General features: G+C 43.0%; 1 protein-coding gene across 17 annotated transcripts in view; it reads right to left on the reverse strand.

Moving 5' to 3' along the window:
- Positions 1-26297, reverse strand: part of Arpp21 (cAMP regulated phosphoprotein 21) — a 121130-nt gene that overhangs the window by 36027 nt on the left and 58806 nt on the right. For all 17 annotated transcript variants that reach the window (XM_059267156.1, XM_059267152.1, XM_059267159.1 and 14 more), the window contains 2 exons: positions 25511-25771; positions 20183-20309 (listed from right to left, as the gene is read on the reverse strand). In XM_059267156.1, the coding sequence (XP_059123139.1) occupies positions 20183-20309; positions 25511-25771 (388 nt within the window). The remainder of the gene's footprint in view (positions 1-20182; positions 20310-25510; positions 25772-26297) is intronic.

A 26297-nucleotide genomic window follows, 5' to 3' on the forward strand; every position in this document is an offset into this window, starting at 1 on the left:
AATTGGTGTTATGTTTTCATTTAGAAATAACACCCTCAGAAACAGGGGCCTGATGAGAACTTTTTCCTTGGTGGGTGCACACCGTCAGGGGCCAGTCGCCATAGTTCTAACAGCTCTAGGCTTTCTTGGCTCTGAGCCTTAGAAATCCATTTTCCCATAGATTTCCTTTGCTATCATCTAAGAATAAAGAAATTGATTGGTTCTTAAATCTACTGAGATTATTTTTCACTTGGAGTTATAAAAATATGCCTCTTAAAGGTTGGGTAAGGAAAAAAGCAACAGAGTGGAATGCAGCTTTGCTGCCAGCCTCCTTGAGGGTCCTCCACCCAGGAACCCAACCCAAGAAGTAGATGTGACAGGCAGTTCTTGGACTTCCTGCTGTGGTGATGCTGTATAAGGAAGTGCCCGTGAAGACGCAATAGCTTATGAATGACTTGCATCTTAGTAGCCCAAGCCTGCTAGCAGATCTCACTTCTTACTTACTTTGTACTTTGCTTCTACCTGACTGCCCACCTTCCTACCCACCAATGTCTTCGAACACACTCCTAAAGCAAGAAGGCAAATCAACATTTGCTGTATCAGATGATATTCTTGGCAACCGAAAGACGCTGTTGAAAGCGTGGGTGAAAATTCATGCTCAGTTTGATCCCCATGGCGTTCCTTCCAATGGGGGTTCCCTTTGAACATTTGAAAGGAAACAAAAATCAGAAGACTTTTCAAAGTCTATTTCCTTCAGGCCAGTGGTTCTTAAATATTAATGCCATATTAATTGCGGAAGAATGCATTTTAGAGAAACTGACCAGTGTGAGTTTTAGAATCCATTAATTTAAAGAGAAAGGAAGCTTTTGAAAAGAGTGAAAGTGCATCTGCCTCACCCAAACTAAATCATTTTTGGTTAGACATTGGTAATTGGGGGAATTTGGGATTCCCCAAATCCCCATTTATTAATATTCCTCATAATCCTTCCATGCACCAGTCTGAAAGCAGATGCAATATGTTTTGAGGAGCGGTTATTTAGGAACCATCAGATAATATTTTTCTCATAGCTAATTTCTTTAATCATTGATGGGCATGGGAGTACAGGGGTGGGGGTGAGGCTGTGTGTGTAAGCCATCAGCTGGCTTGTTTGCCTTGCTCTGAAGGTCAGAGGACAACTTCTGGGGTTAGTCCTCACCTACTTTGAGATAGGAACTCTTGTTTGCTACTGTGTAAGACAGGGTACCTGACTCTCAGGCTTCTGGGTATTTTTTTTCTCCGTTTCCCATCTCACTGGAGGAGAACTGGGATTACAGATGCACTCTACCATGGCTGTCTTTACGTGGCTTCTCAGGATCTGAACTCAAGTCCTCATAGTTGTATGGCATGCACTTTACCAGCTGAGTACTCTTCCTAGCCCTCTAATGTATTTGTTTGTTTGCTGGTGCTGTGGATTGAAGCCAGAGCATTGCACATGCTAGGTGAACATTTTACTACTGAGCTCCATGCCGAGCTATGCCTTGGCTAATTGGTATTCCCTTAATGGGCTCTGCCAGAGGATGCGTCTCCTGTCTGCAGGGTGGTGACATGCTCTTTCATTTCAAAGTCTTCATAGTTTTAATTTGATTCTACAACGTCTCCAAATTCTTCCACGTACATAATATAGTTCCAGTCAATCATGAAGTTCATATCAAGTTCCTTTAGGACTAGCAGACATACATCCCCCAGCTGGTGTGTCTTTCTACTTCCTGCTTCAACTCCCACGCCTGTTAGCTCCTCAATAAAGCCATCTGTTGTGATTCCTCAGAGGCTCAGCCTCCCCACAGGCTTTCCAAATCCAACCCAGGCTTCTGCTACAAATATAACAGAAACAGCCACATGGCAGCTGTCCCTTTACAAGTGCTGCCTGTCACTCAGAGGCAAATGGAAAGAATTCAAGTAGACAAGTCTTTAGAACAATGCCACAAACCCTCGGGGCTGGGAGCTGAGGCAGGAGGATAGCTCTTGGTGATGCTGGGAGCTGGCATTACTGAACTACATAATTTATACCCAGTTACTGTCATGCAAGCCAATAATAAGGAGCAAAGGGAGGGGGCTTGGAGTCTTGTTAGCCTGCTTCTCATAGTCTGTTTGACAAACCCTGACTTAGTATCTTTTTTTGTAGGCTTCTGAAATCTGCAGTACGCAAGCTTGAAAGGAATTTTTTCTTTTGTAAATAACATCTAATTACAGAGGTGGAAGGTGATTCTTACAGTACTGCAGTGTTACTGATTAAGAGGGGACATGGACTCACTCTTTCTATTTGGTTAATTTAAGTTGTTGACATTTTAATCCAAAGAACAAGTGCTTGTTGACTACATTGGAAGTATACTTGGCCAAAATACATTGATTTTTCTACACTGAGTATCTTTCTTCGTTCACAAAGAATGGGCCCACAGCAGCAAGTCGAGATACTTTGGAAGACACCAAATCTGACAGCAGACTCTGAGCCATGGCCTTGGAGCCTCAGAGTCTGAGAAAATAAATTTCAACGGCAATAACTAATTCTTTTTTTTTTTTTTTTTTTTTTGAGACAGGGTTTCTCTGTGTAGCTTTGCGCCTTTCCTGGAACTCACTTGGTAGTCCAGGCTGGCCTCGAACTCACAGAGATCCGCCTGGCTCTGCCTCCAGAGTGCTGGGATTAAAGGCGTGCACCACCACCGCCAGGCTCTTTTTTTTTTTTTTTTCCATCTCTTTTTGTACTGAGAAGCTCATCCTGCAAAAGAGGCAATAGGTGTCAGCAAGCTCGAAGTCCTACAGTGGCAACCTGAGCAGGTGGTAATTCCACCGAAGGGAGGAGAAGGAGTGGGTTTATCACCTGTCCTAGTTAGGTCTTTTATTGCTGTGAAGAGACACCATGACCACGGTAACTCTTATAAATGAAAACATTTAATTGAAGGGGTTTGGTTATAGTTTCAGTGGTTCAGGCTATTATCATTATGGTGGTAGCATGGTGGCATGCAGGGCAGACTTGGTGCTAGAGTTGAGAGTTCTACATCTTGACTCAAAGGCAACAGGAAGTCTACTGACTCACTAGATGGTATCTTAAGCATAGGGAACCTCAAAGCCCACCCTGAGTAACACAGTTTTCTCCAACAAGGCCACACCCACTCCAAGGAAGCCACACCTTCTAATAGTGCCACTCGCTATGAGATTATGGGGGCCAAATACATTCAAACTACAACATTCTACTCCTTGGCCCCTAAAAGCCCCCATAACAATATTATAATGAAAAGTGCATTTAATCCAACCCTAAAAGTCTCCCTAGTCTATTGCAGTCTCAACAGTGTTTAAAAGTCCAAAGTTCAAAGTCTCTTCTGAGATTCATGTAATCTCTTATTTATAATACCCTATAAATTAAATAAAAAAAAACAGATCACGTACTTCCAACAATATAATGGCATAGGATATACATTACCTTTCCAAAAGTGTAGGGAAGGGAGCATGGTGAGGAAATACTGGACCAAAGCAAGACAGGAAGCCAGCTGGGCAGACTCCAAAGTTTGCATTGAAATGCTCTTCAGCTCTCCAACTCTGTTCAGCTTTGTTGACTGCAACACACTTCTTTATCTTGGCCTGGTTTTAGTCCCTGTTAACAGCTCTCCATGGCAGGTATCCCATGACTCTGGCATCTCTAACATCTTGGGCTCTCCCTGACACATGCCTGGCCCCAGTGGCATTCCTTAGGCACAGAGAAAGATTCCAAACAAAGAAACCTGTTTCTTCTGTCCTTAACTCTAAACCCAGAACCACGTGGCTGAAGCTGCCAAGTTCTGCTTCTTCCTGGGGCTGGAACACGGCCCCCTTGTTCAATTACATCTTCACCAGCTTTCTGTTTTCCACCTTCACTACCTAAGCTTGGCTGTTACTGAACTTGCCCTGTAGACCAGACTGGCCTCAAACTCAGAGATCCACCAGCCTCTGCTTTCCCAGTGCTGAGATTAAAGGTGTGCACCACCTCACTTTGCTCTAAGCCTTTCTTAAATTCCTTTTCACAAGTTGGACACTTAGCTGGATGACATCTGCTTGCCTCTGCCTCCTGAGTGCTGGGACTGAAGGTGTGCACCATCACACACAGCTCAAAGTTTTTCTTTAGTTTCTTTTCATTATAAATCTTCATTAAAGTTATCACCAAAAACCATAGGACAGAGTCTATACTAGGCTATTTGGAGATTTCTTCTGCCAATGAAATTAATCCAAAATTCTTCACTTTAACCTTGGGCAAACTTTTCAGACAAGGGCAAAAAGAGTCACTTCCTTCATCAAAATAACATAAGAACGATCTCTAGGCAACATACTAAAATTCTTCTCCTCTGAAACCTCTTGAGGTGGCCACCACAGTTCATCTGATCACACTCAGCACTATGTCTTCCATGCTCCTACACGTATGGCCCATTAAGCAATGCTTAAAGTATTCCACTGCTTTTCTAACCCAAAGTCCATTATCACTCCAAACAAAAGCATGGTCAGGCCTATCACAGCAATACCCACTCTTGGTACCAACTTCTGTCTTAGATTTTAATTGCTGTGAAGAGATACCATGATCACGGCAACTCCTATAAATGAAAACATTTAATTGAGGGGGCTCACTTACAGTTTCAGAAATTTAGTCCTTTATCATCATGGTGGGCAGTATGCAGGCAGACTTGATGCTGGAACTGAGAGTCTTACATCTTGACTCAAAGGCAAAAGGAAGTTGACTGACCCACTGGATAGTATCCTGAGCATAGGAAACCTCAAAGCTCCCCCTGACAGTGACACATTTCCTCCAACAAGGCCATACCCACTCCAAGGAAGCCACACCTCCTAATAGTGCCACTCCCTATAAGCTTATGGAAGCCAGATACATTCAAGCTACCACACCACCCCCTTCTGTGACTGACAGGCTCAGCAGCGGGGTACACAGCCTTGTATGCACATCTTCTGAGGAAGGAAGCAATCAGGGTAAGAAGGATCAATATACTGGAATGAAGTTGAACTTCAGATCCAAATGATGTGAGTTTATTGATTTCCTGGTGTTCCCTGGGAGTTGAGCATTCCAGATCACTCCATTGATCTGTGAACTTGCTGTGTAGAATTAAAATTCAGTATAGGTTCACCTTCTAAGAACGTTCCATGTCTATGTTTTCTATGTTTGTCTTACTGTATTTTATCTTTTTTTTTAACCATGTCTCCTATATCCCAGGCTGACCTCAAACTCTCTACATAGCCAAGGATGACCTCAAACTTCTGATTCCCCTGCCTCCACCTCTTGAGTGCCAGGATTATTGTATATCCACCATGCCTGGTTTATACGATGTTTGAACTCTGGACCTCGGGCATGCAAAGCAAGCATTCTTCCAATAGAGCTACATTCCTAGAACCATATCTTGTCATTTTTAATAGAGAGAGACAAATGTGTAGAGCTCATTTAGAATCATGCTTAATAAGTATGTTGTGAGTATTGGCAAATTAATACATTATTTCCATAGCAGTCATCAAACATGCCACTGTATCCCGTCAGAGTCAAAAACATCTTTTATACAAATTTCAGGGCCTGAAAATAAATGTAAAAACAAATTTTATCTATCATTTAAAAGCAATCCATCTGGACCATCACATTTAGATTTGTGCACACACAAACTTCACTGAGCCCAGTTTTCTATCTCTCTACTTAAACACTATGAAAGTCAAAGGCATTGATGAAAGAGTGCCAATTCCACCACTGAACTGATTTCATTAAGGAACAAAGCAGAATCAGGGATTTGTAGGAGAGTCTTTCAGTCAGTGGCTAAGCCAAGGACCATGTAAGCAAGAGAAGTTGAGCCTGCTGAACAGAAGGGCATTGTGAGGAGGTAGGCACACATGTTTCTGCGCATGCGCGTGCATGAGCATATGTGTGTGTGTGTGTGTGTGTGTGTGTGTGTGTGTGTGTATTTCTGTGCCAAGAAAATCACCTTCCTGTAGTAGATGCACAGAGGCACTTGGAGTAGTGTGAGCATTCCAAATGCTACCATCCTAACAATAAAAAGATTTTAAAAACAATAGCTTTTGACAGAACTAGAAAATTACCCTGTAACTTCCATGGAGTCCTCCCTGTCTGAGGGGAGACTGCCAAGCCAACAATGAAGATATTTTATGAAATATTCGCTCAAACTGGAAGCTGAAGAATCATAAACAAAAGATTTCCAATCTCAAGTATCTCCATACTGTGTGTAGTGGTATAAAAAACCAAAGGCCACCTGGAGAAGCATCTCACAGCAGGATTGCTTTCACTCCTTAAGATTATCGTGTGGAAGTCTGGGTGGGTTTCCTTGAGTGGTCCTCATCTGAACAGGACCTTCCTGGACCACAAGTCAGAAGGACTATCACTAATCCTTCCAATAAAGCATGCCAGCGTTATAAATGGATTCAAAACCTTCCTATTTGTCACTAGTGCAAAAACAACATACTGCTGATATTCATATATGGTCCTTGTGCTCTGCAACACTGTCAACTTATGCTTACTAGTTCTAGAAACTTATTTGTAGATCACTTTGAATATTTTGGCACACACCGTGGTGGAATCATCAAATACAGTTTCATTTATTAAATAGTTGAGTCAGAAACATTGGAAGAGTCAGTGCACATAAAGTGTAAAATGTTGAACAAATGAATGCTATATCAACAAGAAGTGTCATAATTAAGTGACACAATCTATTGTTAAAAGCAGGTTCCGATCTATGGCATGCACACAGGCTCAAAGGCAGAAAGGAAGAGACAAGAAGTCCATTGCTCTGTTAAGATGGAGGTTTCTGTCCTTTACTAAAAGTGTTCTTTCCCCCCTCACAATGTATAAAATGTTCTGTCCATCAATCAAAACACTTCAGACAGTACCATCTGGGTCATCTTCTATCTCTCCTAATTCTTGCACAGTTTTAAGGGATACAGAGGCTCTTATAATTTGCTTTTTGTCTTTGGATTGCTCTTCCTGACTCATCTCCACACACCTGGGGTTCAGGACAGCCAGGGCTGAACCCTTGTTTAGCAGGCAGAACTATCCGATCTCAGATAGGGTCTCCATTTCACGTCACTGGAAAAGAATCAAACACTCAGAACTGTGAGGCCTGTCCTCTCGTGGCTGCACAGACTTTGAAGACTAGGTTAATGGCATGCCTTTAGAATTTGATTTCCTTAGGTAAGAAAAGAGAATGAAAAACCACATGGAGCCAGGTTGACCTGCCATGGGCATTCTTACCATGCTGCAAGACTTGGGTTTCTCTGAAGCATTGTGAATTTTGCAAGGTGTTTAGGGCTCTATTCTACCCTCTTCTTTCTGTACTTACTTTTTATTCCCAGAACAGTTATGATGTTATGGCTTATAACTCACATCTTTTATGAGCCGTGGATTGTTCTCTTCGGCTCATCTGCATCTCCCTAGGTCCAGGACAGCAAAGCTGAGGTTTTTCTAATGAGCAGAAACCAATGGCTCATAAAATGTTCCATGGTGCTAGAACAAAAAACTTTAAAAAAAAAAGCAAAGAGGTAGGAATATTTGGAAGAACTTTAAAAATTCATTTTTAATAGATCTCTAGGAACCTTTAAGGAAAATGTTTTGGAAGCCAAGGACAATGTGTCATCAGGACATTACTGACTGAGGGGAATCTTTGGGCACCATAGTCATCCCTGAGGCCCCTGCAGAAAGCCATGGAGAAAACCTGTTGAGGCTTCTGGGATCAAGTAGAAGCTTAAATGTGGAGGCTGTATAGGTTACCCACACCCCTCTGGTGGGCAGGCAGGCCTCTGGGTGTGAACAATTCAGTTAGGCTTCTCTTCAGGTGACCATATGGCATGGGGCTCACCAGCTAAAGAGGGTGTGTGAGATAAAGTGTTTCTGTCAGTGACTCACATGCAATTCTGTGGTCTCCCTGGGTGACAGTGACTGATAACTGTCTCTGCTGGTGTGGAAAGACAGCTATTCCACTTCCAACCTGGAAGGACTGGTTAACACTTGGGTGCCATTCTAATGGTAGAGAAGGAGCAAGCTGGGATGTGATAAATGAAATGAGTCTTTTCTCACTGGTTTTGCTGAGGTGACATTTGTGTGCCTGCAGGGCACACTCACTACAGTGCACACTCATCTGCAGTGCACACTCACCTGCCACCTCTGAAGACAGTGGGATGAAAAGGATTTTAAAGAAATGCATCTTTCAGAATTACTTAATTCTAAGGAAGAGCCCTTTACATCTAGTGATTTGCATACTACTTTATACTCAAAGTGGGAAGACCACCAGTAATTTTAAGCAGAAGTGAATTCAGGGGAAATGACAAACATATAACCCTTTCCCCCAAATCTAACAATTTTGTCATGGGTACCTGACACCTCTGAATGTAGGAAGAAAGGTAAAACTCGCCCCTCACATTTCATAACTGTGGCTCTCTAAATACAGTCACAAACACAAGGGCCACTTTTCAGCTGGCTCTAGGGATGGCCAGACACTTAGAGCCAGTGTGATAGGGCAAAATTCTCAAGTGAGGAAGAGTATGTGGGTTCCAAAGGCACAGAGTCAAATGAGAGAGAGAGAGAGAGAGAGAGAGAGAGAGAGAGAGAGAGAGAGAGAGAGGATTAAGACATAATAAAGAGAGTGTCTAGAGTTTCCAGTGAAAATCTTACCTAATATAAAAAAGAGAAAGCGAAACTCTGGTGAACTGGTCCAGGTTTGGGTGGGAGGAAGAAGTGATGATTATGAGGGATTTTTAAAAAGGTGTTTTGAGAGACCCTTGGGACTGAAAGTTCATAATGTAGGTAGTAACACAGCCAAAGACATGGGCAAGAAACTACCAAGAATCCAATAGAGGAGGAAAAAGAAATAGACAGTCAGGCTGCACATGCTCAGAATAGCTTATTTTCTCTTAAATTCTTTCATTAAAGTTGTTAGTAAACCAGGTTCTTCAAACAAACACATGTCTATAAAGCCTTCAGAACTCACTCATAAAAACACGTTTATTTTTCCCTTGCTGTGTTTCCTTTCTTGTTGCCCCAGCTCTCCTGCCTTTGTTTCAAGAAGCTGCTGCTCTGCATTTTCTATTGTGTAATTAAAAAGCGGAAACTGCACGGTTTGTTGTCCTGTGACCACACACACACACTCACACACACACACACACACACACACACATACACACACACACACTCTCTTATACACATACTCATATGCACACATCACACACCACACTAACACCGCAGCACACACACTAATATACACACATCACACTCACATACACACACCACACACATACACACACACACACACACACACACACAAATCAGGAAAACATCACCACACCCATGATAGGAAATGCTTAACAAATGAAAATATAGCATCTGAAAGATAAGACAAAGGCAGAGGGCTAAAATGGTTGTCACTTACCCAACAAAGTCCTCTCCCTATAAACTCCTATTAGGGTACTGGGAACCCAGACATTTACATGTAGAAACATGTAGGATTTTTCATGCCTAAAAATAGTGATCCCTGTCATCAGTTCTGAGACTTGTTAACCTGTCCCCTATTCCCAATGTGATACTTCTCAACCCCATTCCTGCAAATCTAATAATTAGGGCAATTAATGAAAGAAATATGGGGATATTTCCATAGAAACCTTTCCAAACTTATTTTTCGAACAGTATGTTCCACAAGGATTTATCCATGTGACTCCCATGGCTGTTAATAGAAATCAGACAGACCATTAAACCCTCACGTTATTCTCTTGTCATTTATCTTTCTGCTTCTGATAGCACAAGGCAAGCACAAAAATCGCACAGCACGTCCCCAGGGCTGTCAGGTGTGACAGTCTTCCCGTTGTTTCTCTGAGTGATTGTGAACATACTATTTTCTCAAATTAAATATATAATATGTATATACATAGATATAAATTGAGTTTTTAAAATTAAAATGTTTAGAGATTATAGATAAAATAATTAAATAAATTCTTTTTAGAATCATCAAATCCCAGGGAGGAAAAATCAAAACAGGAAAATAAAATCCCAATGCCTGTACATCAAAGTATCATTTTCTTTGTCTTTTTCCTGTGTGTGTGTGTGTGTGTGTGTGTGCGCGCGCACACGCGCACGTGCACACATACAAGGAGGCCAAAGATTGACTTGGTGTATCTTCTTCGATTGTTTTCCGTCTTATTTTTTATTTTTTTTTTTTTTGTTTTTGTTTTTTGTTTTTGTTTTTTGTTTTTCGAGACAGGGTTTCTCTGTGTAGCTTTGCGCCTTTTCCTGGAACTCACTTGGTAGCTCAGGCTGGCCTCGAACTCACAGAGATCCGCCTGGCTCTGCCTCCCGAGTGCTGGGATTAAAGGCGTGCGCCACCACCGCCCGGCCCGCCTTATTTTTTGAGGCAGGGTCTCTCACTGAAACTGAACCTCACCACTTTGTCTAGCCTGGCTGAATAGTGAGCCCCAGAGATTCTCCTGTGGTAGGCTTTTTATGTGGGTTCTGGGGCTTGAATCTAGGTCAGCATGCTTGCATGGTAAGCATTGTATGACCATGCCAACTCCATAAATGATTGCATCTTGTTTATCACACCAGATCACACCCCTTCTGCCACTCTGTAGATCCCTCTTCTCTCTCTCCATTTCCATCCAACCCCAGGAGTGGAAAGCCCAGGTATGAAATGCTATGAGTAAACAGAATGAGGAAAGAGATTTCTTTAAAGGCAAAACCTTTCCCGAATGACATTGGCACCAGCTGCTAAATAAGTTAGACTGAACATTCAGGATTTGTTGTCAGCCCTGGTTTAAATAAGCACATAGATTCCATGATGATGTAATTTTCCCCAATTGCAAATGTGCTTCAGAACATTAGTGAGGTAGTAACAGTCTTATTAGGGCTGATAATACTAACAGTATGCCATTACAACAGAATACACACCTCAAGGAAGAGACCAATAAAGCTAAACACATCCTTATTTATAGAGCTTGCATGCAGGCCTGTTGGGAAGGGGACTGTGACTTTGGTCTACTTTCAAACATACTCATGCAACAGGTAATTGGATGTTCTTGCCAGAATTGTCACTAAGACGGTCCCATCCATCATTCTCTTTCCCACAGAACACAGAGTGATTGGAGGAGGAATGAGGGACCATGCAGTGACCGATGGGTTCTCAAGACCTGGTCCACTTCCTATCATCTCAACACTGCACCCTGAAAAGGTCAGAAGTTTAACAATGTGTGTATTTGTTGAAGGGAGCTGAGTTGCTCAGCTGTCATTCTTTTCCACTCAACAACATTTAATTACAGCGATGATCTTGTTATATCTGAATTGAATGGCTGAGTTGTTTCCATTTAGCTTTTAAATATTCACACTTTCTCCACCCACCCCACCCCCGACCGATCCCTCTGTAAGACACACGTACTCCCTGTACATACCAAAATGAACACAGATACACATACATGCTGTTATGCCTAATCTAATGGGCTATCTTTAAACTGGTATTTCCAACAGGCTGACTCCCTCCTACTCTGCAATTCTTCCCCAAAGAAATCATTGCACACCAGTGGCTCCTCAGATGTGGGGTGAAGGTGTAATCTTTGAGATGTCCCCAAACTTCAGAGGGCCACCTGGAGATTTCTGTGTTATTCTATTATCATATCATTAGCTAGCAAGGTCAACAGAATATGCATTTTCCGGCCTGGTTCTCCCTTCCCTCAAAATTCCTCACAAGTCTGTTATTGACATAAGCCTAAAGTCAAGTGTGGCCACATCTCCAAGGCACTGGGGATGTTACCCTACTCTCATTGGCTCCTCTCATCGCTTGTCGGCCTTCAGTGGTTTCCAGTTCACAGATTCAGGGACTTGGTCATATATAAGCCCGTGTGGTTTTTTAAAGGTACATTTGGTTTTCAGTCTGAAAGTACTGAAGTCTCAGGAGCTTCCCACCATCTCAGACCAGGGGGACTGCACTGGGCAGAAAGCTGATCTAGGCTCAGTGTCTTCACTGAGCACCATCAAATGTTCCTGCTCTGCTTCTGTGCATACTAATCCTGTGTCCTGATGACTGTTAGGCAGTATGGATGAGAAAGTCCAAGGGAAATTTGAGAAGGCTGAGGTAGAAAGATCGAGAGTTTAAGACCAGGCTGGGCTATGGAGTGAAACTCAGCCAAGGGAGGAAGGGGGGGGGGTGAAGAAGGCCGTCACCACTGTCTTTGCAAGGGATTCCAATCCAATTTATATTTCAAGGAGTATTACTTATTCATCATAAAGGCTTAAAAACAAAGCAGAAATGCAGTAAATAAACACAAAGAATTCTCACAAATCTGCTTGGGTTTTGGAATACAATACAATTTCTCCCTCTTTTTAAATTATTTGACAATTTCATACATTTTCTGAGCTTTGAATCTCCTATTCTCCTCACTCATCCCCCTGAGTTTTTTTCTTCCCAGAAAGGCCCCTCCTATGTTGATGTCTTTAAAAAATACATTTATTTATATTTTGTGTGTATCCCTGCATGTGTGTATGTGCGCCATGTGCATAAAGTTCCCACATAGGCCAGAAGAGGTCATCAGATCCCCTGGTACTGGAGTTGACAAAGGTTATATGGCACCATGTGGGTGCTGGGAATGGAGCCTAGGTCCTCTCCAAAAACACTAAGTACTCTTAACCTCTGAGCCATCTCTCCAGCTCATCTTTTTTTTTTTTTTTAACCTACTGAAACTGGTTATGGTTGTTTATATGAGTGTAAGCCTATGTGGGGAGATATTTACTGGTTTTACTTTCATGTTTTTTACATCTTAACTATAATTTGAAATAAAAGGCATTTTCATAGACAGATCTCTATCTGCAGGGTAGTTTTGGCCCCAGAAAAGTCATTTAGCAAATAGTTGGCGATAAGGAAAGTGCACAAAGCAAATGATTTTACAGAACAGAGGTGAGAGCGTGTGTGATGATTCACACCTAGAATTCAGCATTTGGGAGATGGAGACAAGAGGATTAGGAATTTATAATTATCTTTGGCTGTAGAGTAAGTTTGGAATCAGCCTAGGCTATAAATAATGTCTATCAATACTTCCCATCCAAGGCTCAGGGAGCATCACGGAAAGTGAGGCATGAAAAGATATAAGAGCTAATGAATGAGGTGGAGTTCTGTGAGACCCTGTATAAAAACAAAATAAAAACCAGGCAGGCAGTATCTCCCAAGGGAGAAAGCTCAAGGGCTAAAAACTTATACTGCTTTTGTAGACGACACAGGTTCAGTCCCCAGCGTTCACATCAGGGAACTCACAATAACACCCTTTACTGGCCTCCACAGTGAGCTGCTCTCACATGCAACATACTCCACACAGACAGATAATTAAAAATAACAAAAATAAACCTGAAAAAAAGAATCATTTCCATAGCTGTCAAAATCCACGGGGAATCACCTGCAGCGGTTATTAACATAATCTAGGAATCTCTCAGGTTTTTTTTTTTTTTCTCTTTCTGCTCTGCAACCAGGAAAGCCCGTGTTTCATCACATGCAAGAATATAGGCTTTCCTGGTCTACTAGGTGGGCAGAACTGTGGACTGTCTGTTGTTGTCAGCCTTATTATTTTATCTAACCCTGAAGCACATTACTGCCATTAACCAACAGTGTGTAAAAGCCTATGAGAGACTAGAGACTTGTTTTGCTAAGTGTTCATTCTGTCGGACTACCTTTTAAATATTTATGGTTGTGCCCATGGATTTGGGTTCCCCTTAGTTTCTGTTGGGGAAGCTTCTTTTTGCAGTAGACAGTAGTTACTGTAGCAACTCATAACAGTTCAAAGTACTGAGATTAAGTCACTGCAAGTACTCAGCTGCAGATCAATTATGTCTTTCAATACTTCCCATTCAAGGCTCAGGGAACACTATGGAAGGAGTGAAAAGATGTGAGTGTTAATGACTGAGGTGGAGAGCTGTGCAATGCCGATTCCTGGGCATGACGTGGCTGATTAACACATAAGCTCATAGCAGCAATGGTTGTCTGCAAAAGACCTGAACATGGCAGCATGGATGGGCCCCACAAATGGTGAAGAGCTATTAGCAGTCGACAGCTGAGGGAGCAGGGTCTCTCTCCTTTGGGGATGTATTGCGGGTATGCTATTCCCCTCCCCCGTTGTTGGTGGCCCCATACCTATTAGTATACGAGTATTAATTGGTCTCAGGGCTTCATGAATAAAAACAACAAAGATATTAACTTGGGAAGAACATGGGTATGAGGGAGAAAGGTGGGGGTGGTTGGATATGATCAAACTATGTTGTATAAATGTATGAAATTTTTGAAGAATAAATAAAAATTATTTTCAAAAGTCTGACACACATACAAAGAGTAAGACAGAGAGGGACAGAGAGACAGAGAGAGACACATACAGAGAGACTAGTTTAAAAGAACTACTTTCTCAAACCTCACTGACCAGAGTCTTTCCCTTTCAGACTCCCTGGAATGTTCTCATGTTCTTTTTGAAGGGGATGAAGCACGTCTCATGTGTTTGGGAAAGAAGCCAATTGACAGCAAGCCCCGTGTACCTTGAAGGCTTCTCCCCTGTGCTTGGATGCTGGGGATATGGGGTAGCCCTCCCCTGGAGGTTTATTTCAGATCTGTAGGAAGTTTTATACCTGGTGTGATTCTGCCTTTCAGGAACTGTCAGAACTAGCAAACACAAAGCCAAGAAACACGAAAGACATGGGAGAGAGTGCAACAGCAAAACAAGCTGGCAAGATCTAGATGTCATCTGCAGAACGTGGTGTCATCTGTAGAACGTGGTACCTAAACATCGGCTATCCAGTTTCCCCAAGAGTTCACAGAGCATCATGAAGGCAGAGTACGGAAAAACAGCAAAGCCACCCCAAAATTCTAGCAGAATCACACAAAATCTCCACCAAACTGTAATGGAATCAACCTACAACCAATAGCAGAAAGTCCAGAAGGAACTCCAAACCCTCATGCATTAAACAATATGACACAAAATAATGCATGGGTCAAAGAGGCAATACTAAAGAAACTTTAAAAATTTGTACAAGGCTGGAGGTACAGCTTGCTGATCGAATGCTTGTCTAGCATTCACAGGATCCTGGGTTTGATCCCAACAACATGCAGAAAGACCAAAACCAAATCAAACCATGAAAATGAAAATATAACGTATGAAAACAGGAACACAGAGGTAGTGCTTCGCTGTGAGGGGAGGGAGCAGAGCACCTTTTGCTTATAGTCAAGAGAACGAAATATGCCCAGTTAGTTGAGTCTCCTGTCTCAAGAGAACAGAAAACAACATCAGAACAAACCTGACATGAGCAGAGCAAAGAAACACAGAGAGCAGAAACTGGAATGGTAAAATAATAGAGAAAGAAATCAATGAAACGATGACAAGTTGGGTAAATTTGGTAAATATAGAAAGAATATTCAAAACTAAAGAGAGGAGTTGGGAATGAGCGGAGCTATGAGACCGGTGAGAGTGAGAATGAGGATAGAGCTCAGGGCTGGAGAGCTTGCTCAGCATGCTCAGGACCCTGGATTCAATCTCTACCACTGCAAATTATAATAATAATAATAATAATGATAATAATAATAAAGGAATACAAATAACAATGTCAATTTTATGTTCCTGAATTCCATAGCTTTCAAGAAATGAGCTGATTCCTTGAAAATAAACTTCTCAAGCTCAAAATCAAGTGTGTAAAGTCTTGACAATCTGAGTAACCCTCTAATCACAAACAAATACAATTACAGAGCTGGAGAGATGGCCCAGTAGTTAAGAGCACTTGCTGATCTTGCAGAGGACCTGGGTTTGGTTCCCAGCACCCACATCAGAGACTCACAATCACTCCAGCTTCAGGGGATCTGACATCCTCTTATGGCTTCTGTGTGCACACACAGTACACATACATACACTCAGGCATGCACACATATACATAAAATTTTTAAAAGAGATACAATTTGTAATTTAAATGCTCTGGAATTTCTCATAAAATTATTAGGGAAAGATAATGAAATGAGTTTTGAACCTGTAGACTGAGTTGACTTCACAGCAGAATTCTGTCAACATTTGAAGAAAACATAACACCAAACTCACACAGTCTCCTCAAAACAAACAAACAAAGCCCCAAGCAAACAAATAAACAAACAACAACAAAAACAGATGAGGAGGTTCAGTTCTCAATACCTTTTAGCAGGTCAATGCTCCTCAAATGCCAAACTCAGATTCTTTTCAAACGCCCATTTGCAAACATGCACAAAACACATAATATTCCCATATGAGAGTCTATAGTAAAGGTTTATAATTTCCAATATAAATAACTGTGAGATCCAAATGTCATTTGGCAAATATCCCCTTTGTCTTCTCCAAAACTGCTCACTGTCCCTGGTCTGCATTTTTCATCATGGCCAGCCTGGGATTCTTCATTTTAATCATGCTTATCAACAGGGCAAAATGAGGGAAATCACCAAGAATAATCTTGTCCCCGGTGTGACTAATATCTGTGCACTCAGTGTCCTGCTCAGCCAGTTGTAAGGACTCCAGTTCTCTTTATAAGAATTCATTGCCTGTGTTGGGGAGATAACTCAGTGCAGAACACACCCGCTGGGCAAGCATTGGAACCAGAGTTCTGATCCCCAATTCTCCAGTAAATGCCATATAGGCCTGCCTGTAATTTCAGCATTGGAAGGTGGGGTCCAAAAGATGCTGGCTAGCAAGATTAGCCATATCTGAGAATAAGGCAAAAGAGTGATGAAGGTTCCCAACATCAGCCTTGAGTCGCTGCTTGCCACATGCACCTACACACCAGTTTGCCCACACACATGCATATGTTCACATATAAACATATGCATGTATGATACATACACATACACACACGTAAGTGGAAAAAGATAAAATAAATCACTACATGGAGTTTTAAGGCCTAGGAAAGACATAGTAACTGTCAGGAGGATCCAAGAATGTGGAAGGGAGAGAGATGATTTTGTTACAATTAAACATGAGTGGCAGAGTATCCAGAAGCAGAATGGGGATGAATCTCACTGGCCTTAATGGACCAAAATGTTCCATTATGCGAGTGCCCAGGAGACAGGAGGAAGGGTGAGGGAGCATGTCTGTAGAGTGGCACTGGGTCAGAATTAGTGCAGAGTTTTCCTCAAAGACGGTGGGGGTGCGGTGGGGGATGAGGGCCAGGGTGGCATTTCACAGCTCCTCCAGAAAACACAGCTGCCACAAATCTTCTAAAGCAGTGGTTCTCAACCCTCCTAATGCTGGGACCCTTTAATACAGATCCTTGTGTGGTGACCACCAACTATAACACTATAAATTATTTCATTGTTACTTTGTAACTGCAGTTTTGCTACTGTTAGGAATCGTAATGTAAATATCTGATATGCAGGATACCTGATATGTGACCCCTGTGAAGGGGTCTTTCGGCCCACAGGTTGAGAACTGCTGGTCTAAAGGTACTATGTCCAAATAATAGGATTGTTCCCACAAATAAACCAACCACGGCAGGTGCAGCTCTGCTGGCTTCACTGAGCTCAGCAAAGGTCTTCCTATCTGCAGAATGTAAAATACACACGCTTCATCACAGAACAGCTGTGGGAGGCTGGTCACTTGGAGTCTCTGTGAGTCTGAGCTAACATATGGCTTCCCCAGTCCACAGTAAATTCAGCCTTGCAAGAAGCTCTGCTGGGATTATAGACCAGGTGTCAGGGGAAACCGATCATCAAACCTAGGAGCACAAAGGTCTTGTTCTGCATCTGTGTGCTGTTGGTGGCCCTTCTGGGGACTACACCATTTTTGAATCATTGGTCTCACTCTCAGACCACAATTACTGTCACCCATGCCCTGGATACCTAGAACCTGCCTGTCACCACTCTGAATGTGAACTTTCCATAGGATTTACTCTTTATTACACAAGGTTACCATCTCTCCTTAAAGATGGCGTATCCACGGTGCTATTGGAAACCTGGGACAAGTCAAAGGCCCCAGGTTACCAAGTTATGTGGGTAAAGACAATCTCCATGTACCTTCTAGAGATGCAGGAGCGAATTCTACATCTCTCAATATTCCCACTAGGCCTTACAAAAAAATGAAAATGCTACAGCTACTTTCTCATATGCTGTCAGAGCAGACCGTGGAGAAGAGGCACAGCCAAGGCGTGACCAGTGACTGTTATAAACCTAATTCTGGGGCCCTGTTAGCACAGCACAGTACCTGACTCCCTGGCACCGGGACACAGACCCAAACTCTGCATTCAGCAGATTCCAACACGAGTGTAGCCACAATCCCTTTCTACCATGACACCCCATCATGGGACTAATATAATTTTTTAGAATCTGAAAGTCACACACTGACACTATGTTAGATAAACACAAGATCAATAAAATTAATGACCTGCATTGTGCCTCCTCCAGATACATCCCTGACCCAAAGGCAACCTTCCCTGTGGTACCTTCTGACCTAAGCTCTGGGTGATTAAAGGTAACTATGTGTGAATATGTGTTCTCACATGAGTGCAAGGGCAGTGTGTGTGTAGGTGTCCATCCATGCACATGTGGAGGCTAGAGAACAACTTTTTTATTCCTTAGGTGCCACACACCTTGGTTTTTGAGGCAGGGTCTCTCATTGGCTTGGTGTTTGCTGAGTAGACTAAGCTGGCTGGCTAGTGAGCCTCCTGCATCTACCTGTCTCTGTCTCTGCCTCTCCTGGGCTAGGATTACAAACTCAAGTCATCACACTACTCTTTTATTTTTGATCTGGGTTCTGGGGATCAAATTCAGGTCCTTATGCTCGTATGGCAAGTATTTTAACAATCGGGCTTTCTCACAGCCCTAACACATAATTTTAAACTAAACATTAGGAGACATTAGGAGACGAAGACGGGAGAGCTCAGCCTGCAAATGCACTGTCCTGCAGGACTGAGCAGGGCAGACAAGCACAGTCCCTACCTAACCCTGGAGATTTCCTGGCAATTGCAAAATGCATGATCCAAGGCTTCCCCTTAAAAATAACTTCAAACTCTTCGGTTTTTACTTCTACAGAAGTACAAGGGCCACTCAGAGGTCCCAAAGGAATACAGCATTTAAACAAAAACTGGCGGTTGTAGGTTCCTCTAATTTCTCTTCAAAGACTTTAAATAGGTCATAATATGAACTTAAGAACACACGGCCATCCAAGGTGCAGAAGAGTTCTGTCTCCGATCTGGATCCGGCAAAGCCGTAACATCATCAGCATTGGAGATCTTGGGATGTTTGTGCCTGTGACTAATCCTTGTCAAGGATTATGAAGTTTTTTTCTTAGCTTATAAAAATGGCACATATCTTATCCATGTCACCCACATGTGTCTGTATGTATTACATATTTGTGTACCCATTTATCCAGTGCAGAAATCAGATCTCAGAGCAGGCATTCATGGAGCGAGGGAGCGCCACAGCAGGAGCCCCGCTCTTTAGTGTGACCTACTTACAGAGGCAGAGTCTCCAAGCAGGCATCCTCAGCATGACAATTAGCAGTTTCCCCCTGCAGTTTGGTCAGCAGGAATGATACAGAATTCTGCCTAGTGGCAATTCCCTCAGCCCTGCCAGGCGCCTGCTGCTCTCTGGATAACGGCCTTCCTTAGGCGTGTGACACAGCAGGGAAAGAGACCGGTTCACTGTGAGACCTGCTACTCACTCTCTTACAGTGCATCGGCCCCCCTTCCCACTGCACAGTGGCTGCCGGGGCTCTGGGTGGCAGGCATGTGGCCATCGCGACAGTGAACCATGGAGTCAGAGTTTCCATCAATGCATGCTGCATAGTCAGGAGCTTTCTTCTAAAGACGGTGCTGAGTTTTAGGACAGTATCAAAATACCCTAATTGGCTCGTTGAGAACTAGAGAAATACTCTCTTTAAATTGAAAAGGAAACAAGAACGCACAGGCTGGGAAGATAGGGATGCACTTGTCTTGCTGCTTGAAAATAAACTCAGAGGATGTAAGAATAGCTTGTGGGGAATAACTGCGTATGCATAGGCAGGCATACACCTTGTCTCCTTCTCGTACCTGTTAATTTCCCACAGAGTGAATCAAATGCTTTGTTAGCTTCCCTGGGTAGGAAAAACATGTGGCTTAAATTGTCTCTTTTGGGTACTCATCCAATGAGTACATCTATGAAATTCACTATCAAAAATAACCAAGCCAGAGAACAGAAAGGAAACAGATTTCACGTACCTGCCTGCTGTGCTGTCTGTGGTATTTGCTGACTCCGCTGAGCGCTGTACTGGACTGAGGCCAGGGGTCGGTACTGCTGTGTGGTTGAGGTAGGGTACTGACCAGATGGATAGTAATATACGGGCATCTGTGGGAAGTGATGAGAGAGAAAGCAGAGATGAGAGCTGTGCCCTGGAAACATATTTTTATCATAAACCCTACTTCTGCTATACAGTGTCATTTAACTGCGGCAGATGGTAAAGGTAGGCCATCATCTTCCTCTTTCACACCTGTTTCCATGTGCAGGCTCTGTCTCCCATGATGAGAGATAGCTCCTGTCCATGCTCTGGAAGCTGAGGAACCTCCATGACCTGCTTTGATCCTTGCAAAGAGGCAGATGTAAAGTCTGGGATTCCTAAGCCAGACCTTGAAGGAGGCTTGCAATCTGGCTGCTGGAGGAGGGATGTAGTCACCAGGGAAACACATATCTACCCTGCAGCAGGAAGAGGCCAGAGGCTCCCCACTACTGGTGACCCTCAGTCTTTATGGAATAGAAATGAGCTTCTTGGGAGGAGTCCTGGCCACTTGATGACTGTGTCATGAGCAGCAAAAGGCCACTTGATGTCTAGCAAAGGCTTCAAAGAGTGATTTACATAAAGCCTGTCTCAAAATATGCAGCATATATAACACAAATGGAACCTGTGTTAAGATATTGTTTATGTATCTTCTGCAAACTTATTTTTGCTAGTGGGGACTGAACTTAGGCCTCTATGCTTGCCAAGTAAGAGCCCTAGCAATCACCTAGCTATATCCCTGGGCATCTTATAGGTGTGTATGTATACATACATGTTCATGTGTGTGAGCACGGGTATAGAGGCCAGAGGTCAGCCTTAGGTGTCATTCCTCAGGCACTATTCATCTTTTTTGAGACAAGAGTCTCATTGACCTGAAACTCGCTAATTCATTGAGAGTGGCTGGCAAGAGGAATCCAGGGAACCTACCTCTCTCCACTTGCCCAGCTCTGAGATTCTAAAGTGAGTCACTATGTCTGGCTTTTTAATGTGGGTTTAGGGGATCAAACGCAGGCCGTCATGCTGGCATGGTAAGTGTTTTACTGACTGACTGATCTCCCCAGCTGTCCTCGGGGATCTTTATACTTTTCATTTTGAGAGAGTCTTAGATTAAGTTGCCTAGTCTTTGTTTCATTCTGTAGCCCAAACAGGCCTTGAATTCATAATTTTCCTGCCTCATTCCCTCAGAGGGTGGGGATATAGGTCTGTAACCCTAGGCCTGTCTACTTTCCGTATACCATTTAATGCCTGATAGCTAGTGAAAACATCGTAAATCTCCCCATTGGGATCAAATGTTTTCTGATATAGAAGACTTCTTTGCCTACCTACTAATGCTATGTAATGCTGTTTTCTTATGGATTTCAGCTAACTTCTTCTATCCCCAGGCCTCTGGCTTTTCTCTTATCATCTTCCTTAAAGGGAGAACAGTGGCCGACCACTTTACACCCAAGAGTTTACAAGCTGTGTATGTAGAATAAGATTATGAGCCTGGTGGATCTCTATGAGTTCGAGGCCAGCCTGGTCTAGAGTGAGATCCAGGACAGGCACCAAAACTACACAGAGAAACCCTGTCTTGGAAAACAACAACAACAACAAAGATTATGAACCAGTTGTTTCATAGCTCTGATTTTTATGGCTATTTTATTTTCTGATATGCTTATGTCAATAAGATATCAATTTTCCATCTTTCTACTAGAGTGTGTCATATGTACCCTATCTTTATCTCAAGGTAGAAGAAAAGAAAACACTGTACGGCTGTGGTTCTGGAATGTCATGGAATCAACATGAAATTTATTATCACTTTCTAGTATTGTAGATGACCAAAGGAAGGGGCTGGAAGAGCCTGGAACTATTCATTGCATGCATTGTGTATGGTGATTTAGCCTCTCTCTCTCTCTCTCTCTCTCTCTCTCTCTCTCTCTCTCTCTCTCTCTCTCTCTCCCTCTCTCTCTCTCTCTCCTCTCACCGCCCCCTCTGTGTGGGAGTATGGTAGTAGTGGTGGTGGGATGTGTGTGGATGTGTGTGTATGCACATGTGAATGGGAGTACCTGCGTATATGTGGAGACCAGAGTGTGATGTTGGGTGTCTTCTTCAGCAGCTCCTCATTTAAAAAAAATATTTATTTTGCTCTTTGTATACGAGCATTTTGCCTGCATATATGTATGCACACCATGTTCGTTTCTTGTATCTGTGAAGATCAGAAGGGGACATCCCATCTCCTGGAACTGGGATTACGAATAGTGGTGAACCACCATGTAGGAGCTGGTAATTGAACCTGGGTCCTCTGCAGAAGCAGCAGGTGCTCTTAACCAATGAGCCATTTCTCTAGTCCCTCCACCTTACTTTGACACAGGGTCTCTCACTAAACCCCGAGGTCCACAACTCGTTTAAACTGGGTGGCCAGTAAAGTCTAGGGATCCACTTGTATCTGCCCTTGGCCTTTCCCCAGTTACTGTGTGACAGATCGCATAGCCACACCCATCTTTTACAGGTGCTGGTAACCCCAACCCAGGTCTTCATGCTGTCATGGCAAGCATGCTATGAACTAAGCCATCTCCACCACTGTTTGCTCTTTTTTATAAGGCAATTCAAAACAATAAAAACATAAGGAATTCCTGAGTAAACTGATGCAGTTAAAAGTCACTGTCACATATTACATATTACATAAATGCCCCCACAATATTAAGAACAAGGGCAACACTATCGAACTTATCCATCATCATTGTATGTACCCATCTGTTATTCTTCCATTTTTGTTTCTTTAGAAAAAAAGATTGTGTTGTTTAAATATAAGCTCATGAATCAATTTCCATTCTTAAAAAACACTTATTGTTACTGTGTATACGTAAGTATGTTTGTGTGTGCAGGAAAGTGGAGATAGATGTGGGCATCTGCATGCCATGGCATGGATGTGGAGGTGAGAAGACAACTTGTGAGAGTCAGTTCTTCTCTCCCAGCATGTGAGTCTCCAGATCAAACTCAGTCTGGCTTGGTGGAAAGAACATTTACACCTTGAGCTATCTTGCCAGCCCATGATATCTATTCTGTAGTCTTCTAGCATTCAATATGAAACAAAAACATTTTCAGAGATAAAGGATGGAGTTCCAATGCTTGAAAAATTCCCAAAGAGCATTCATAATTTGAAAATCGTTGAACTTCACATGTGTAGTATTTAGAAGCTACTTGTTTTTGGTTGTTGCTTATTGTTGTTGAATTGTTGTTGTTTTTCCTCTTCCGCTTCCTATTCTTATTCTCTGAACCTAGCAGAGGTTTGGACAGCTGTACCTAGCACTTCTCCATGGTGGGTAGGTCATTGCTTACTTCTTAGGAATGGTAACATCAAACATGAGAAGCTAATGAGCACTTGGCCAGTCCTGATCCCTCCATTCTAGCAGAAGGAAAGTGAACTGAGCCCAGAGAAATATTTTGAAAGACCAGTATGACAGCTTTGAAGGGAGAAAGGAATAAAGATGGCCTCAAGGGGTATAAATGTACATTTTGAACTGACCCTGTTAAGATGTGGGGAATCCAAAAGTGGATAAAAACAGAAAAGAAATAAATCATAGGAAGAAGTAACCAGGAGTAACGAGTTCTTCTTCCATGTCTGGTCCTTAGGTTGCTTTTAGCCTCACTCCTACATCTTGATGAGTCCTTCTAGTGGCATTAAGGAAGCATATACAAGCCATAGGGAGCAAACATTCAAAGGTTGTCCTCTGAAGAAACTGAACGCATTTCCATAAACATCTATAGACTGGCTTGGTTGAACTCTTCTCAATGTTGCACAGTTGGCTAGCTAGACTTTAAAATATATGTCGGAAGTCACTATGGGTTGTGACCTACATCTGTGTCTATGGGTCTGTTTGTTCCCAATAATAAAGCTTGAAATATTTAATTTATTAGTAAAATAATTAATATATTAATGAAATCATTTCTTCTATTACTTAAAATTGTTTTAAACATCACTTTAAATCCCACTAGGGAAGAAATATTCCTGAGATGGTGACTGGAGGTGCACTGTTAATTAACCACTCAAAATGAACAACTGAGGGAAAATCATTTTCTGGTGTAGGATTTTGTGTGGCTTGAAGAGAAAATAATTTATTCAAGACGTGAAGGCAGCGGAACAAACGGCACCATGGTGACATGCACTTTAAACAGCACCTCCCAGGCTATACTTCATAATTAGGACGGAAGCTGGTTGGGATGTGTATGCCTTGAAAATGGACCAGAAAATGCTGGTGTGCATTTTCCATCTTGACAGTAATCACTTCCAATATTCTGCAAGGGATACCCAGGAGAGTCCCAGAGATGTTTGGGGCTGAAAAGGAACATGTAATCAGTCTTAGAGAAGACAGTAAAAAGCACTGATCTGTGGTGTCTTACATGCTCCAGTCAATTAAATATGATTAATGGCTACCTGTGAGATTGGGTATAGGCTCTGCCTCCCCTGGGGAAGAGGAAAGGACAGTAGGTATTGGCTTTCTTCTGTCCTTTGTACTCACAGAGACAGGCCTGTCTGCCGCTTAGATCCAGAAGGTGGGTATGAATTGATGAGAAGGGAAAACAAATTTCTTGAGCAGCAAGGGAGAGAATTTAAAGTGTCCTGGTTCAGGATATTCCCTTGCTGGCTTCCCCCAAGTAAACGACATCACATAGAACCCAATGTTCTCTCTCTCTCTCTCTCTCTCTCTCTCTCTCTCTCTCTCTCTCTCTCTCTCTCTGTGTGTGTGTGTGTGTGAGTGAGTGTGTGTATACACATATACATGTAGAGGCCAGGAGCCAACTTCAAGTGTCAGTTCTCAGGAGTCATCCAACTTATCTTTTTTGAGATAGGGTCTCTAGCTGGCCTGGAACTGGCTGATCTGTCTAGACTGGCTTGCTAGTAGGCCCCAGGGATACACCTGCTTCTGCCTACTCAAGCCTGGGATTACAAGTATGCCCCACTACACTCACTTTTTTAATGTGGGTTCTGGGCATTGAACTTGGGTCCTCATCCTTGTGCATAAAGTACTATTCTAAGTGAGCCATCTCCCTAACCCGAGTCAATTCTTTCCATGGCCTTAGGCCAGCAGAATGAAAAATGGGTCATCTCTGGGTTATACTCTCTGTGAGGTTCATTTGACTCACTTTCTGGACCCCAGGACTGCCTATCTGGTGAAGTGGACAAAACGTATTGGTGATGGTGACACTAGTGTGACCAAGATGATAGGACAAGTGACAGACGTCAAAGGGCCACGGGCCATCTGTGGTTAAGAAGGGAAGGAAAGCCCACACCTACCTGTGCAGGTGCAGGTTGCTGTACAAATCCCTGGGGAGAGGGTGGGGCCTGAAGGACCTGCTGGGAGATTGGAGGGCCAGAGTCCGAGAAGCCCCCAGTGGAGAGCTGCTGGCCTGCAGAAGTAATGACGTAGCTTGGTGGCTGAGCTGGCTGTGGCATGAGGGAGCCGGGGTAGACTGTACCGGAGGGAGGTTCAGGGGTGTCTCCGGAGGACTGCCGGCTCATGCTCAGCTGGCTGAACTGTGCGGCCACCTCTTCTCTCTGTGACCCAGGGAAATAAAGGAGCCGCTGGTGAGGTAAACTGAACCTGGCCGTGAGTAAAGCAAACTGGGACAGTCACACACTCACACTTGAGAGAAGAGGAAGAAGGAGGAAGCACACACTGAAAAAAAGAAACAAAAGAATTCCTCAGTCAGACATAACAAGAAAAATCATGCAAGAAATCAAGCTTTGTTCAGCTGGAGAGTCCACAGATGGGAAGCAATTTGGCCAGAATCTTCTTCCTTCAATGGAAGGAGATTATTCCTTTATCACTGAGGGGTCGGGCTCCAAAGAGGGGACACTGCAGTAAGGGGAGGTTTGGCTGTCATCTGGTCTCCCAGAGTCAAGCCTAGATCTGCCTGCTTGAGAGAAGACAAGCCCTCCTTCCGGAATGGGAATGGGATCCACATACCCATCTCACAGAACCTAACCTGATACATATGGATGTGGCATCTCCACAGCATCTCCACAAGGACCCACTGCTAGTCAGGGCAACATGTAAAGGAGATAGGGGCTGGATTCCTAG

This window comes from Peromyscus eremicus, chromosome 7 (genome assembly GCF_949786415.1).
Source record: "Peromyscus eremicus chromosome 7, PerEre_H2_v1, whole genome shotgun sequence".
NCBI lineage: Eukaryota > Metazoa > Chordata > Mammalia > Rodentia > Cricetidae > Peromyscus > Peromyscus eremicus.